Source organism: Ipomoea nil, unplaced genomic scaffold (genome assembly GCF_001879475.1).
Source record: "Ipomoea nil cultivar Tokyo-kokei standard unplaced genomic scaffold, Asagao_1.1 scaffold1334, whole genome shotgun sequence".
NCBI lineage: Eukaryota > Viridiplantae > Streptophyta > Magnoliopsida > Solanales > Convolvulaceae > Ipomoea > Ipomoea nil.
This window is the reverse complement of record NW_017617762.1, coordinates 1,094,450-1,109,793: the sequence shown is the minus strand read 5'-3', so window position 1 is coordinate 1,109,793 and position 15,344 is coordinate 1,094,450. Positions and strand designations below refer to the sequence as shown.

At 30.6% G+C, this 15,344-nt stretch overlaps 1 protein-coding gene across 2 annotated transcripts; it reads right to left on the bottom strand.

The window, feature by feature from the left end:
* Positions 1-4,786: 4,786 nt before the first annotated feature.
* On the bottom strand, positions 4,787-7,184 carry LOC109185542 (NAC domain-containing protein 35-like). Of its 2 annotated transcripts, none has more exons than XM_019335479.1 (3): positions 6,607-7,184; positions 6,223-6,491; positions 4,787-5,542 (listed from the first exon to the last, which is right to left on the bottom strand). In XM_019335479.1, the coding sequence occupies exons 1-3, from the start codon at positions 6,857-6,859 to the stop codon at positions 4,961-4,963; spliced, it is 1,104 nt and encodes a 367-aa protein (XP_019191024.1). In that variant the 5' UTR covers positions 6,860-7,184; the 3' UTR covers positions 4,787-4,960. The 2 variants fall into 2 exon arrangements, with proteins under 2 accessions (XP_019191024.1, XP_019191025.1); XM_019335480.1 differs by having other exon boundaries at positions 6,223-6,482; positions 6,607-7,176.
* Positions 7,185-15,344: the final 8,160 nt, after the last annotated feature.

The window sequence follows — 15,344 nt, the reverse complement described above, 5'->3', positions numbered from 1 at the left end:
AGAATTGTAAAGTTCTACACTTGACCATGGATTTGCAGTTACAAAGCTTGGGTTTTGCAACATATTGAGTCTATTGGTGATGAAACGATAAGTGGTCCCAACGACGGATGTTCAAAAATTATATAGCAGAAGAGAATCTGTTACGCAATCAAATGGTGAACTGATATCAACTATTGTTTAGAGAACATTTCCTATGTTTTGCGACGGTTATAAGGACTACAATTATTTTCATGTGCGGGGAATTTTAGCTCTCATGCTTGAGATTGTTAATTGTATCAACGAATATATACATGAGTGATTTGAATGATGGTAAAGGTTGAACATACTTGAGTTGCGGACTTGCGGTACAGTATGCGAATGTGATTTTAATATTGATACGCTCTCTAAAATGCACACTCCTAAGTTTTTAAATGGTTTATGATGCTCTGGTTTACCAAATCATTCTTTGACCTTGAAGGTCGGAACACTAATGATGCTATTGAGGAATATTGATCACTCACTTGAATAGTGCAATAGTACTAGGTTAATTGTCACTAATTAAGTTAGCACATTATGTTTTGGAAGTCCAAATTATGTAGAACCATGTATGTAAAAAGGTGTTGAAACGCAGATGTATGTCATTGACCACATTAGATCCAAGATTACCATTAAATTCTAGCAAAGACTATTTCATGTGATACTTTCGTATGTCATGACTATCAATAAAAGTCAAAGACAAACCTTATTACACGTTGGTTTGTTTTTGAAAAAAAAAACATGTTTTTAATGATGGGCAGCTATATGTGGTTGTATCTCGGGTTAGTAATTCAAAGGTCTAAACATTTTTATTTGTTGTGATTCTAGAGAACATTGTAATGTTATTTATAAGGACATGTTTAATAATTTGTAATTTAAAATTTTTGTCAATAACTTTTCATTATATGTCAATATTTTAATTATAGAGCTGAACATACGGAATTATTGATCTGAATGCCGATGTTTAAACATGTACCATCTGACATCATTAACTCATTTAAATAATTAAAAAATTAAAATTCTAAAAATGAACATTTTTATATTATGCATTACTAATATATTTACTTTAAGATATATAATTAATTATATTTTATCGTGCATCACACAGGTGACATATTAATTGCATTAAAATATTGTGCACACCAAACAATGTGACTTGTTATAAGGGTAAAAGCTTTCATTTTCATTAGCCACCAATGGTTAGCTAAAACTACTATAAGTTAATAAGATAAAATCACATCATTTATCATAAAATTTGATATAAAAGATTTTTAAAAAATGTTGCAATACTTCAGTTCCTTTGTTCCTAAGATTTCACTTTACACAAGTGAAGTCCAATTCTTTTTTATGATAAGAGAAATGTACTGTCACTATTTGTTGATGTGCGCAAGAATTAAATTTGTGACTTTAATTTTTTGTGTTAGAATTATTCTTCATCTACTACGCCACTCATTTCGGAGTGGAGTCCAATTGTTTTACTCTTTAATTTTATTAATAACATTTTGTCCCATTTCATATTAAATAGTAGTTAACATATTCATTCACCCAATAATTTTTTTTTTCAAAAAAGTAATTTGTTGAAGTTATGTAGTTATGTCATTGATTAATAACAATTTGCCTCATTTATCATTTCTATATGCCTAAGAATAATAATTAACTGTCAAATACACGTTTTTCCTAGCAATATAGCTTATTTTTAAATGGGGAAAAATATATTCTTTTAAAAAAAAAATCTTTCTAAATTACATGTTAATTACTTGTCATGTTGTTTTGGTCACTTGCTTTTAGAATTGCAATTATCACTACCAACATTGTAAAGGTAATACAATTTTGATCCCACTACGGATATAACCTTCTAACCTAACTTGTTAGGGTTTTGCATTGTATATAGCTATTTAAGTAATTTAATTTTTCTTTTTCTAGCGATGGGATCTAGCCGTGTAAGAGGGTTTTGTTTCCTAAGGGACTGAAGTTGTAATAATTTTTTAAAAGGTAAAATTCCATTTCTTTTTTCATCAACTTTTATAACTAAGAGACCAAAATGACAATTGCATATAATTAGAAGGTCATATTGATTATTAAAAAAATAATAAGAAAAAGTGTCAAATGGGCCACTGAACTTTTAAACATTGTGCAATTGAATCATCAAATAAAAATAGTGTGTAACTGGACCATTAAAAACTCAAAATTTTGCAACTAACATTTTTTATAAGTTACTTTCAAGTTTCCCTTAAATATGATGTCATAATGTCAAATTATACATAAAATATTATTTTAATTATTATTTTAAAAATTAAAATTAAAAAAAAAACAATTTTTTAAGAATTTAAGAGGAAGGTGGAGGCAGCCCTTCATCCTTAGTATACGAAGGTGGAGGCAGCCACCTTCTTCTGAAATTTTAAAAAAAGAAAATAATATTTTTTAATTTTTAAAATAATAATTAAAATAATTATATATATAATTTAACATTATGACATCATATTTAAGGGAAACATGGAAGTGACCTGTAAAAAAATGCTATTTGCACAATTTTTGAATTTTTTAATAGTTCAATTACACACTTTTTTGTTTGATGATTCAATTGCACAATGTGTAAAAGTTCAGTGGTCTATTTGACACTTTTTTCAAAAAAAAAAATAATAATAATAAAAAATAAAACATTGATATGAAAAGTTGTACATCATCTTACAGTAAAATAATAAATGCTTAATATATAACATCAAATATATGTATAGATTTTCTTCTTAGTTGAATTAATGACTTACCTAATTAGTATTATATCACACATTATAACAGCAAAAAAAAAAAAAAAAAAAAAAAAAAAAAAAAAAAAAAAAAATTGAAAGAGCTTTTGAAAGTAAGTAAATAAAAGGCAAATTTCAAAGAATTTCAAAATTGAGTTTTTATTTTAGAAAAATCATATTCATCAAGAAGCTAGATACATATGCGGCATGGGAAAGAATTAATATTGAAGTGTTATAATATGGTTTATGAAGAAATAAAAATGTTAGAATCACAATCATCATCATATCATAGCTAAGATGCAGCTAGCGTACCAAATTAAAGATACAAATTGTTAATAATATCTATAAAATGCCAAAAATTGAAAATTGGAAGATATTTTTGGGTGTTTAGGCAGCTAATTGGTATGTAGGCATAGGCATTTTGGCATGAAAGTGTAGAGTGTAGGGGACACAAAATGACATAACATGCCATGGACCTCTCTACCTTAGTCTATTGCAGTAATGCATGCCCACATTACAATATAGTATGATGAAAAATGGTGCATTATATTTTTCTGTTACACCCTACCTAATAACCTATGGAAATTCCAATCTCACACACTTTTCAGCCTATACTTATATATATAGCATGTTGACCACATCCCAATCCCAATCCCAATCCCTATCCCAAGCAAGAATGTGTATGTAGCACCACCTAAATCCTAGAGAGGATCATATCATCCATGGAAGTGAATAAATAAATTCAATGAACTCATATATACATACATACTTTTTAGAAAATTTCAAGTACTTAAATATGAAGCTCAGATAATCCAACAGCAAATTATGTTTTTTTTTTTTGTGGTTTTAAATTTAGCACCGTCTGATTAATTTGCAATAGTGTCAGACGATTTGTAAGAAATTAATTAATATAAGTTGTAAAACTTATCACAAATTACACTACTTGGTGTTTACAATAATTGACACAAATATAATTTCTCTTTAGCAACATTGAATGATAAAAATAAGTCAAAAGCAACACAAAATAAATTTTACGCACACTGGTAAAAAGGTTTCTTTTAATTGATTTGTACCGATATTAATTAATTCATAATAATAAATAGTTGTAGCAAAAAAGTATAGCAAAAGGAATTTTAATTTTCCAATGGATTAGTTACTGCAAATATTTCACACTAGAAATGATTAAGGGAAGTTTTTGGAGAATAGTGTCACAATTTAGCTAGGATGTTAATTGGCTTGTGGAATGGGTCCAATCCCTTTTCCCAACATTTGCCATGATACCTTTGTCTCTTCATATGGTCTTTTGTAATTCAATCATTCATATTATCATATATCATCATTCTCATGACAAACAGTAAGATTTGGTTCAAGAAAAGAGAACCATATTTTAAAGAGAAAGAATTAGAAACAAACAAAATTCCAATTATTCTGGACAAATGCAATTGTCATATGTATCTAATTTCATCTTCTTCTTTTTTCCTTCTAAAATAGAATTGTGACTTTGAGTAGTGACTACTGCCCTATATGCCCTTATATAAACAACACATTTGAATTTAGATAAATCAAAATTTAATCATTTAATAAAAAATTTCATACCAACAACAATTTTAACAGCACAAAGAGAGTATTTAGCGAATAAATTCTCATAAAACAATGAATACTTTGAAATATAACCATTTGATTAGGAAATTAGGAAAAGTATAATTAAACAATTAACCAAACCCTAAGAACTTGAGACATAACTATTTGATTAGGAAAATTCATCAAGAAAGGTGATCCCTTGCATAACATATATTAGGGTAGCTAATCACAATTCACAAAGTAAATTAACATTTATTATTGTAGGTTTTCATTGTTTTCAAACCCTAAGCACAATGCAATCAATTATAATTGACTTTTCATGAAGAAAATTTATTAAGTCTAATAATTAATTAACAAAAGTTGATAGCTAATAATAAGAGTTAACATTATTACAATATTCCAACTAATTAAACCTAAAACCCTAATCAACATATACTAGTAGTAACTGCAACGTAACACCTTAATTGATTGATACTATTATTAGAGAAGTTTTACATTATCATCATAACGTGTGATAAGTCTTTGAAATTAAAGTCGAAAATAAATTAGTGCAGTGGGACATTTTTAAGTATGTAAATTAAAATACTTATCTCATCATCTTCATGAATGTAATAATAGTGTTACTTGAATGGATTGCCAGCGCCATAGTCTCTACTTGGTTCTCCCATTGAGCTCCAATCCCACAGTCTATCGGAGAAAGCGGCGGCGGCGGCAGCCTGGTGGAGAGATCCCGGCGGGAGCGCCAAGGGCTGCGGCGGGAGGGGGTGCAGCAATGGCGGCGGCGGGAACGGGGAGGAGAGGGTTTGGAAGAGTTGGGGGTGTTGGAGGGAGATCTGTTGTTGGGAGTTGACTAGCCTGTGGAGGTCGTCGACGGAGGCGGCGGAGGAGGAAGCGGAGAAGAAAGGCGCCGAGGGCGGCGCGGCGGCGGCGGCGTAAGAGCTTTGGTAGCTGGAGAGGCCAAGCGAAGTCCCGACTTCGGTGCTGCTACTCGCGCTGGTTTCTGCGCTTATCTTCTCCTCCGCCACCTGGTAAGGCGAAAACGAGGGTTCCTGGAGCTTCTTAACGGCGGCGGGTCCCCGGGAAGACGAGGACGAGGCGGCGGCGGCGGCGGAGGCCCGGCTGGTCTGGAGAGAGCGCGGCAGAGATGGGTGGTGGTCATCCACCCCCGCCCTTTTGTAGACGCGGCAAAGTGAAATCTCCGCCTATATATATAATCCATCGAATGTATATATATATCAATTAAGTTGAAATTAAAGAAGTAGCTAATTAATGCTAAAATCTAACAGAAACAATAATTTAAGTTTAGAATTGGATCCGAAAACAATTAAACTGGATCGATTATCTCTCTTCACGCCATGCATGAATACCCTTAAATTAGTCTTTTTTTTTGCATTAATGAACTCAATAATTGTGAATTTTTGTCTGGGGCTTCCCTTCTACTACTACTACTATACATCATAATATCAGATCACAAGTTTCTTGCTACTGGATCTGATCTGATCTCATCTGCTCCTATTTAAAGCAAACCAAATATTTGGCAGAAAAAGAGATTGATGAGGAAGAAAAACCACAGTACAGATATTTATATCCATATATATACACATATATACATACATACATACATGATTAAATCATTCAACAAATTTTTGAAAAAATTCACTACTGGAAATTATGAAATTTCCAGCAGTGAATTTCCGACCATATGAAAGTGATCTTAAATAAAGTGAAAAACTTTATTCCGACAACTTTTGGTATCCGGAAAAACCTTGATTGCTATTTCCGACCACTTACTTGATTTAAAAATCACTTTCAGGTGGTCGGAAATTTCATTAGATCCAGAGATATGAAGGGTTTGTTGTTTAGAAATTAGAATTGAGAATACCTTTTGCAAGCGTTCAGTTTCGTGGTGTGGCAAGCGGTATTCGTTCATAATCCAACTAGTGCGGATGCCTTTGGGGGCCTTGCCGGAGTAGAAAACCAGCGTCTTCTTCAACCCAATAGACCGTGAATTCTCGCCGCGAATCATCCTATCGGCGCCGGTGGCTTTCCAGTAGCCGGAAGTGGTTACCCGGTTGGGTCTGTCGCCGTTTCTGTACTTGCGATCTCTGGGCACATAGAAGAACCACTCTTTCTCCCCTATAGCTGCCAATGCTACAAACAATTTCAACAAACCCGGCCCCAAATTAAAATCCACTCCCCTATTTAGCTAGCTGGGTAGCTAGGGTATGTATGTATGAATGTGCAGAAAAGATGGAGAAGATCGTACCAGGGAGTTCCCAAGGGTCGTAGCGATAAAGATCAAGAAAAGTGATGAGTTCTACGTTGAAACGCTTGCCTTCCACCTTCCGCCGGAGATAGAATTCGACGAGCTCTTCCTCCGTGGGGTGGAAGCGGAATCCGGGCATCACCATGTCGTGTTCGTGGTCGTCGGCGGCGGCGGCGGCCGCCTCCTCCTCAGTGTTCTTCTGGCACCTCTCATCTTGGTTCTGTTGGCTCATTTTTTCTGGCAAAACTGCCATAAAATTAACGAAGATCCCAGAAATTTAATTGAAGCTTAATTAGCTTTGCTTGCTTTTTCACCAAGTCTCTAAATTCTGGCGAGTCTTTAGCTGAGCTTTTTAGGCCTTCGTCTTCCCCCCCTTTTTATACTACATGATAGGGTACGATAGAGAGAGGGTGGACTAGAAGAGAGAGAGAGAGAGAGAGATGGTGAAAATTGTGAGAAGGGGGAAGATAAAGAGATTATTCAAAATGTCGCACTCATCACTCTGCTCTCAGAATTCTGCAGGCAAGTCTTCTGGTCTTTTCTCTCTCTCTCCCCACTGGGACTTGAGAACAAAACTTGTATTGGTGAGAGAAATATACAGATTTTATGTAGTATAGGATAGATGACCCTTGTCAGAATTCACAATCAACTTTTAGGTGACACGTATTATTACTAATAATACTCCTTATGTCTCATTTTATCTGTCATATTTACTCATTGAATCAAATTAACTCTTTCTTCGATGTTTATTTTTTGTTAGTATTTTTTACTTATTTTAAAATTTGATTTTTTGTGTTTTATAGTACTTTAAGTGTAGTTTCTAAATATATAGATTTTATATACAAATACGAAACTTAATATTATAAAAAATTAGATTAAAAATAACTTCAAGCCTCGTTAACCGAAACAAGACACATAAAATGAGACGGAGATAGTAATAATAATGTTATTATTAATTGGCAAAATTTTACAATTTCCTATATTTTGTAAATTGTACTTGGTGCTTCAACATATAAGATCAAATGCATGTGTCCATTTTGGGTATAATTGTTACACTATCCTTGTCAAATTTTGAACCTGATGCTCTTCTCTCAAATATGCCTACTGAACTACTGAGCTAAACTCATGCAGGTGTACCTTATGTTTTATTAGAGGAACTTCTTAGCTCACTTGTTCAGTAGGCAGTATTTGGAAGAGGAAACCAAGGTTCGAATCCTCGGTAGCGGTAGTGTAGGGATTATGCCTAAGTGGACATATCCTTTTTGCGCACTAGAATTTGGCTCTGTCTTCTAAGCCATTGAGTCACAATGATTTATATCATCATATCCCAAAATACTCAATTAGGTCGGGGTGTAGAGACCCTTGGGATTCGGGATTCAACCTTTTGGGAGAAGAAGAGGTACAAATTTGTAAAGCATATGGTATTATAATTCATATCATTGTAAGCTTTTCTATTACTAAATATTATAAAAAAAAATATTATGATCATTATTACATCTTAATCTAGAGTTCTAACTTAATATCAATCCATTAGAAAATTAATTATCACACATTAACAAAAATATTGATATAATTGAATGTTATTAACTAGTGACATTCGATTAAAAAGTTTTACTCGATATAAATGTTAGTCACTTTAAGTAAAATCTGCACATATATTTGAGTAAAATAAATTTTACTGTAAAAAATACATGTTGCATTTGAGCTATAATTATAATTGACATCTCCTATGTTTTAAAAGTAATTTAAAAAATAATCATATTTAAGAGAAATCACTAATGCTAATGCTAATTTGTAAATATATCAAACTAAAAGCAATACAAATTCAACATGAGAGACTCTATGAGCTGCTATTTAATTTATTATTTTTTCTAACATTTTAGATGGCTAATAGGACCCAAAACCTAACAATGGTTGCCACAACCCGCATGGGCAGCTTAGTTGGTAACAACAGTAAAGTTTAAGAATAATGATTCGGGATCAAGTCTCACCAACAATAGTGTGGAGTTATCATAATTTCTCAAAGATGTTAGTCTCTGTATTCAGCTGAATTACGAGGCTGGAATCTAAAATAATATATACAAATTTTTATGTAGCATTAAATTAATTTTGGAGGTAAAATAGGTAGAAAAAAATTATTGATGTTAGTTCTTTTTTTAGGGAGATGTGAAGAGGTTTGAGGGCCTACGCGTTTCGATCGGTGTTTAAGATGAGAAAAGGACATATGGAAAAAGCTGACAGGGTGGCTAGCGGTGGCTTTGGAGGTTTCTTAATGCCACCATTAAAATTTCCCCCAAAATCTTTTAGTTTCTTAATTATTAGCTTGTAAGTATGTTTTAACCTTACAAGTTTTGGGCTGTTTTTAATTTGTCCACTTCTTCTTGTGACGCTTTAATCCAAAAAACGTGTGCTTAATCAAGATCACATTTAATATGATGTTTATGTGGTGTTTCCCAACTAGGTAGTAGCAAGGATATCAAAAATAAATAAATAAATGAAAAGAAGAAAGGAGAAATGCAACAGTTATATTTAGGATCAGGCCAGGGTATATGTAGCAGAAAAAAAAAAAGATGGGAAAAATGCAATAGTATAGTTATATATCGTGGACCATATTTTATTTTGTTATGTGCACCCAACACTATTCTTTTTTTATCTTTAATTTTTTTTTTCAATTGAAATTTATTTTACTGTTTTTCTAATTAATAAAATTAATGTATAAAAATATATCATTAAAAAATTCTAATTGAGATCTTTTAAATGACACTTATATTAATATATTTTTAAAATTTATAGGTACAAAAAGACATTACTTCAGTGTAATATTTTGTACATTAAGCTTGGTTATTATTAAATTATTGAAAAAAAAAACATTATGAACATACTACAGAATAAATAAAAATAGATATGATCCACACGCTCACTGCTGGAAATTATGGAATTTCTGACCACCTGAAAATAATCTTAAATCAAGTCAAAAGTCTTGTTCCGATCACTTTTGGTATCCGGAAAAACCTTTGTTGCTATTTCCGACCACTTTTTGCTTTCGACTTGATATAAAATCACTTTCAGGTGGTCGGAAATTCCATAATTTCCAGCAGTGACTATTTAGTGTTTATGTACATTAATGTTTAAATTTGTGATCATATAGAACAGATATTGTGTACATGGGGTCCGTTTAGAAACCTGAAAAAATATTTTTTTCAAAAAAATGATCTTCAGAAAATGACTCATTTTTTAAAAAATATTTTAATTTTCGAGTTTTTAGCTGAATGTAAAAAATTTATCTTTTTTTTTTTAATGTTTGGCTAAAAATTTAAAATTTATATTTTTCTATTTGGTTCATTTTCAAATGAACATATTATTTTGTTATAAAATAATAATAATAATAATAATAATAATAATAATAATAATAATAATTATTATTATTATTATTATTATTATTATTATTATTATTATTATTATTATTATTATTATTATTATTATTATTATTATTATTAGGAATAAGGTTCAAATTGGCCACAGCGTAACCTGAAAATGCAATTAGGCCACTGAACGAAAAAAAAAAAAAAAAAAAAAAAAGGACAATTAGGCCACTGAACACTCCAAATGTATGCAATTTCACCTGATAGCAGGTTACCATCAATTTTAGCAGGTTACCTGCTTACGTTGCAGCTGAGTTGACATTTTTAATAATTTTTAAGTAATTTTTAATAAAGTTTAATAATAAAGTTTTTTTTAAAAAAAAATATTTAAAACAAATTTAATTTTTTTTTTCAATTTTTTTTAAAAAATTATTATTAAAAGTTATTAAAATTATTTAAAAATTATTAAAAATGCCAACTCAGCTGCCACATAAGCAGGTAACCTGCTAAAATTGATGGTAACCTGCTATCCGGTGAAATTGCATACATTTGAAGTGTTCAGTGGCCTAATTGCATATTTTTTTCGTTCAGTGGCCTAATTGCATTTTCAGGTTACGTTCAGTGGCCAATTTGAACCTTATTATTATTATTATTATTATTATTATTATTATTATTATTATTATTATTATTATTATTATTATTATTATTATTATTATTATTATTATTATTATTATTATTATTATTATTATTGTTATTATTATTATTATTATTATTATTATTATTGTTATTATTATTGTTATTATTGTTATTATTGTTATTATTATTGTTGTTGTTGTTGTTGTTGTTGTTATTCTTCTTCTTCTTCTTCTTCTTCTTCCAAAAGGCTGAACCCCAACCCTAAGAGCCCCCCACACCCTGACCCGACAGAGCATTTGGGAGGATGTAAATCATGGTAACTCAACTGAACATGAACCACAGAGGCTAGACCGGTGCTCACTGCGCACAAGGAACCCCCCCTCACTTTGAGAGGTTGCTCCCACACTGCCGCTGGTGAGACTCGATCCCTGGTCATTATTATTATTATTATTATTATTATTATTATTATTATTATTATTATTATTATTATTATAGGTGGTAGTGTTCTTGTGGTGGTATGATGGTAATAATAATCCAAAAACTAACTTGAAGATAGATGAGAGAGAAGAGAGAGACTAGAAAATAAAGAATCTAGAAAATGTCTTCTAACTAAAAATTTACGAAGACATTTTCGTTAAATAGGACTTTTTCTTATTGACCCGAATGAATATTTTCTTTGAATATCCAAACGCATACAGAGAAATCCGAAAAATGACTTCCCAATGTGATTTTCTAAGTTTACAAATGGGACCTATAGTACATGCATGATCAATGTTATTAAACATGATTCACATGTAATATAATTTTATGTACACTAAGCTTTGTTTATATGAAAAATATATATTGTTTTCATATATATATATATATATATATATATATATATATATATATATATATATATATGTAATTGCACTCTGGTGCGAATGGAGCGTCCAGGTGCGAATATGCGAATGCATGATATCCATTCACGTGTTCAGATCTAATAGATGAGAAACACTTATTTAAAAAAAATGCGGTGACATTTTCGTAAATAATTGAACATCGAAGTGCAAGTAAAATGTATTACAAATGCATGTAAAATGTATTATAGGTGCAAATAAAAATTTACACTGAGCATCAATACAAAGTGCACTTATAGTAATAAGTAGTTGCACCTATAGTTATAAGTAGTTGCACCTAGGTACATGAATGTTTGCGGGTGATTTTCAGGGGTACTACTACCTGCTGAACTCATACCAATGAATGTTAACAAGGCAAAATTATATGCACTTGCAGGCGAAAGTAGGTGCACTTGTAGGTGAAAGTAGGTGCACCACCCGATCAATGAATGTAGGCAAAAATTACATGCACTTGCAGGCGAAAGTAGGTGTACTTGTAGGTGAAAGTAGGTGCACCCGATCAATGAATGCTGACACGTGACGCGCGATTATTGGTTCGCATTTCTCTCCTAACACTTATTCGCACCTGAATGCGACCATATATATATATATATATATATATATATATATATATATATATATATATATATATATATATATATATATAAGGAATATTATAAACCTTTTACGAAGTGAATGGAAATAGATGTGATGTACATGTAGTTTAGTATTTATGTACATTATGGTTTTTATGATCGATCATATAGAACGAATATTATGAACATACTACATGATAAATGTTATTAAACATGATGCGTCCGTAGTGTAATATTTATTATATTCTTTTGATTTTATAAATATATAGAAAGAATATTATGAATCTACTATAGAGTAAATGGAAATTCATATAATGTACATTTAGTTTGGTCCTCATTTACATTAAGGCTTAAGTTTATGAACATATAAAACAAATATTATGAACATAGTACAATATAATGTTATTAAATATAATGCACTAGTTGACACTTAATATTTAAAGATGTCGTTTTGGACAAGGATTCACCATACAAAATAAACCCTGGTCCATGATATAATTTGTCAAAAAAAAAATCAATAATTTAAAAACAAGTTTTTTTTTTTAAATGTGTTTTCTATTCATAAAATGTATTTTCATTTTACGTTGACTATTTATTATTATTAACTTACTCATCGAGTTTCCTAAGGAAGGTCTTAGGTTTGGACCTTATCCCAATCAAAATTGACATAATTGTTAAACATATACTATGAATATATAAGAGTGTATTAAAAAATATATAATATAAAATTTAACATAGACTTTGGTCAATTAATTTAAATCCCGCATTGGGCATTGATGAAACGGCACACCAAATTTACAATATATATTCAGCACAAATGAGAAACTATGTCTATTATCATTGTCTTTTGGGGGAAATAAGATTTGGTTATGTTAATGAATTGAACGTGCACTGTGCCAAGGCACTAAAATTGCAGTGAAGCACACTAGGAGACTAGATCAAATCAAGACTTCATTTCTGGCAGAAGTGGCAACAAGAGGAAGCATGAATCACACCGATTAATAGGATTTTGTGTTGCGAAAACTATGTTTGGGTACTATGCAGTGAGGGTGCTCCCCTCTAAAATTGTTATTGCACCAGTTAATCCAACATTTCCGCAATAAGTCAAGTTATGAATTTTTGAAATATTTACTTTTATGAAAAATTTGATAATCTTGCATTGATATACACCAGGATACCACATGATACTTTGATATATTTTAAAATAATAACAAATCAGAGTGGAATAAATTTTAAAATAATAATTTAAAAATACACATTGGGCATTGAACTATATATTCGCATGTGGTAACTAGTTTTTCTTATAAAATTGAACCTTTGTTGCTGAATACAATGCCTTGAACCAAACAATGGTATACAATTCATGTTCTATTTCTTACCTATTTCATTCCCTATGGAATAACATTCTTATTCCTCAAAATTCATTCCGTGAACCAAACGTGCCGTGAAAGTTTTTTTAATGGTTAACGAAAAGAATTTTGTAATACATATTTTTTTAAACATAAAATAGTTTATGTTGATGTTTGGAAATTTTTTGGTATTTTTACACATCCTTTTATACACATATACACCTAGTATTATGGATATAGTAATTGGGTAGTAGTTGTACAATTTTGGTTATAGTTTACTGTCAAATTATTACGATAATTGGCATTTCATATATAATGTTAGAAAGTATTCTTAGAAATTTTTATGATATAAAATTTGGTTTATTGATATTTTTTCCTTATTCTTAGATTTAGTTATTATCATAATAAATTTATAAATACAGGCTTTTCATTGTACATTGTTGATGAAACTAATGATATAAATTTTCTTGTTTTATATTAATTTTATTATTATATTCCCGACATGTGGTATCAGAGTAATAGCCTTCGATTTTCGGTGTTGTTTGTTGTGGGGTTATTTATGAATTTTTTTTGGCATTACCTTGATTATTTTGGTATGATGTATTGTTTTCCCGAGTTCAATTCGGATATTGCTAGCGTTGTTCGTTATTGATTGAGGATGAGTAGGCTACATATTTTGTTAATTTGCAAGCTTTTTGCATCCATATGTCCTAGCTTGAGGGGACGTGTTAGAAATTACTGTTAGAGATTTTATGAGATATAATTTAGGATTACAGTGAGATATATATTTTAATTTTATATTAACTTTCCTTCTATTCCTATTTTATTATATTACTCGGCAAATGGTATCATTACTCATCTATCAAATCCTATTTAAATTTTAAAATATAATGTGCATGATTAATAAGATCCCTTGCAATTAAGAAATTGTTTGATGATGCACTATTTTTTTTTTTTAACTCTTTTTCGTGTAAAAAGAAGTTCAACGATAACATTATGTTCACAAATATTGTGTTTATATATATAAATAATGTTAGTCTAAATAAAATCCTCTATTTAAATAAAAGATTTAGATGTGGACTTTACCACTCAAGTATTAACATCATCTATTCATGCAAATATTTCCATGGTGCTAAGCCCTGTAGTAGTAGTAGATATATATAATGCTGCTTAGGAGCCTCTACCTAGCTCTACAAGGGGTGGGAGTTAATTCCTTTGAAGTACTACACATTTGATATATATATATATATATATATATATATTTTTTTTTAGAATAATGCTTAAATACATAACCGAACCATACACAAAAATGCAATCAAATAAATGGGAATAATCAAACTTAAAAACTGCACTTGATTCTTTGAACTATCCAAAATTGACACGTTTCACTGGTTAACGGTGATGTAGTTGTTATTCTATTAAGAAGTATTATTTTTAATTTATTTTAATAATCTTATATGTTTAATTCAATAGTTAATTTTACTCTTTTTTTGTTTTTCTTTTAACTTTGGGTAGTTCAAAATTTTATGAGCTGGAGTTTAGAGAAAATATTATTTGTATTCGAGAGAGTAGATACTTTCGTGACGCGCGCACACACACACACACATATATATATATATAGAGGATTAGGTTCTTGTGAGAACAGAGCTTTCTGTGCGGTCGGTGCGATTTACACTATTAGGTATGCATAAATGCATCACACGGTGTTCGAAAATACACCATTACATGGTGTTTGGTTGGAGGGAATTTAAATTCCCTTCCCACTTAATTCCCACCTAATTCCAAAGGCCATAAAATTCCTCCATTTTCATGGAATTAAAATCCCATGTACCTCCTGGGATTTTAATTCCTGGAATTTTGGGAAGAAAAAAGCTAGTGATGAGACAAAATTACCTCTCCTTTTTTTAAATCTAAAAT

Bases quoted from the DNA above. Each gene is read 5' to 3' on its own strand.
- LOC109185542 (XM_019335479.1), bottom strand. From the start codon at position 6,859: ATGGCAGTTTTGCCAGAAAAAATGAGCCAACAGAACCAAGATGAGAGG. The intron at 6,492-6,606 runs GTACGATCTTCT...AATTGTTTGTAG, and splicing joins CGACCCTTGGGAACTCCCTG to CATTGGCAGCTATAGGGGAG. The intron at 5,543-6,222 runs GTATTCTCAATT...TTATATATATAG, and splicing joins AAACTGAACGCTTGCAAAAG to GCGGAGATTTCACTTTGCCG.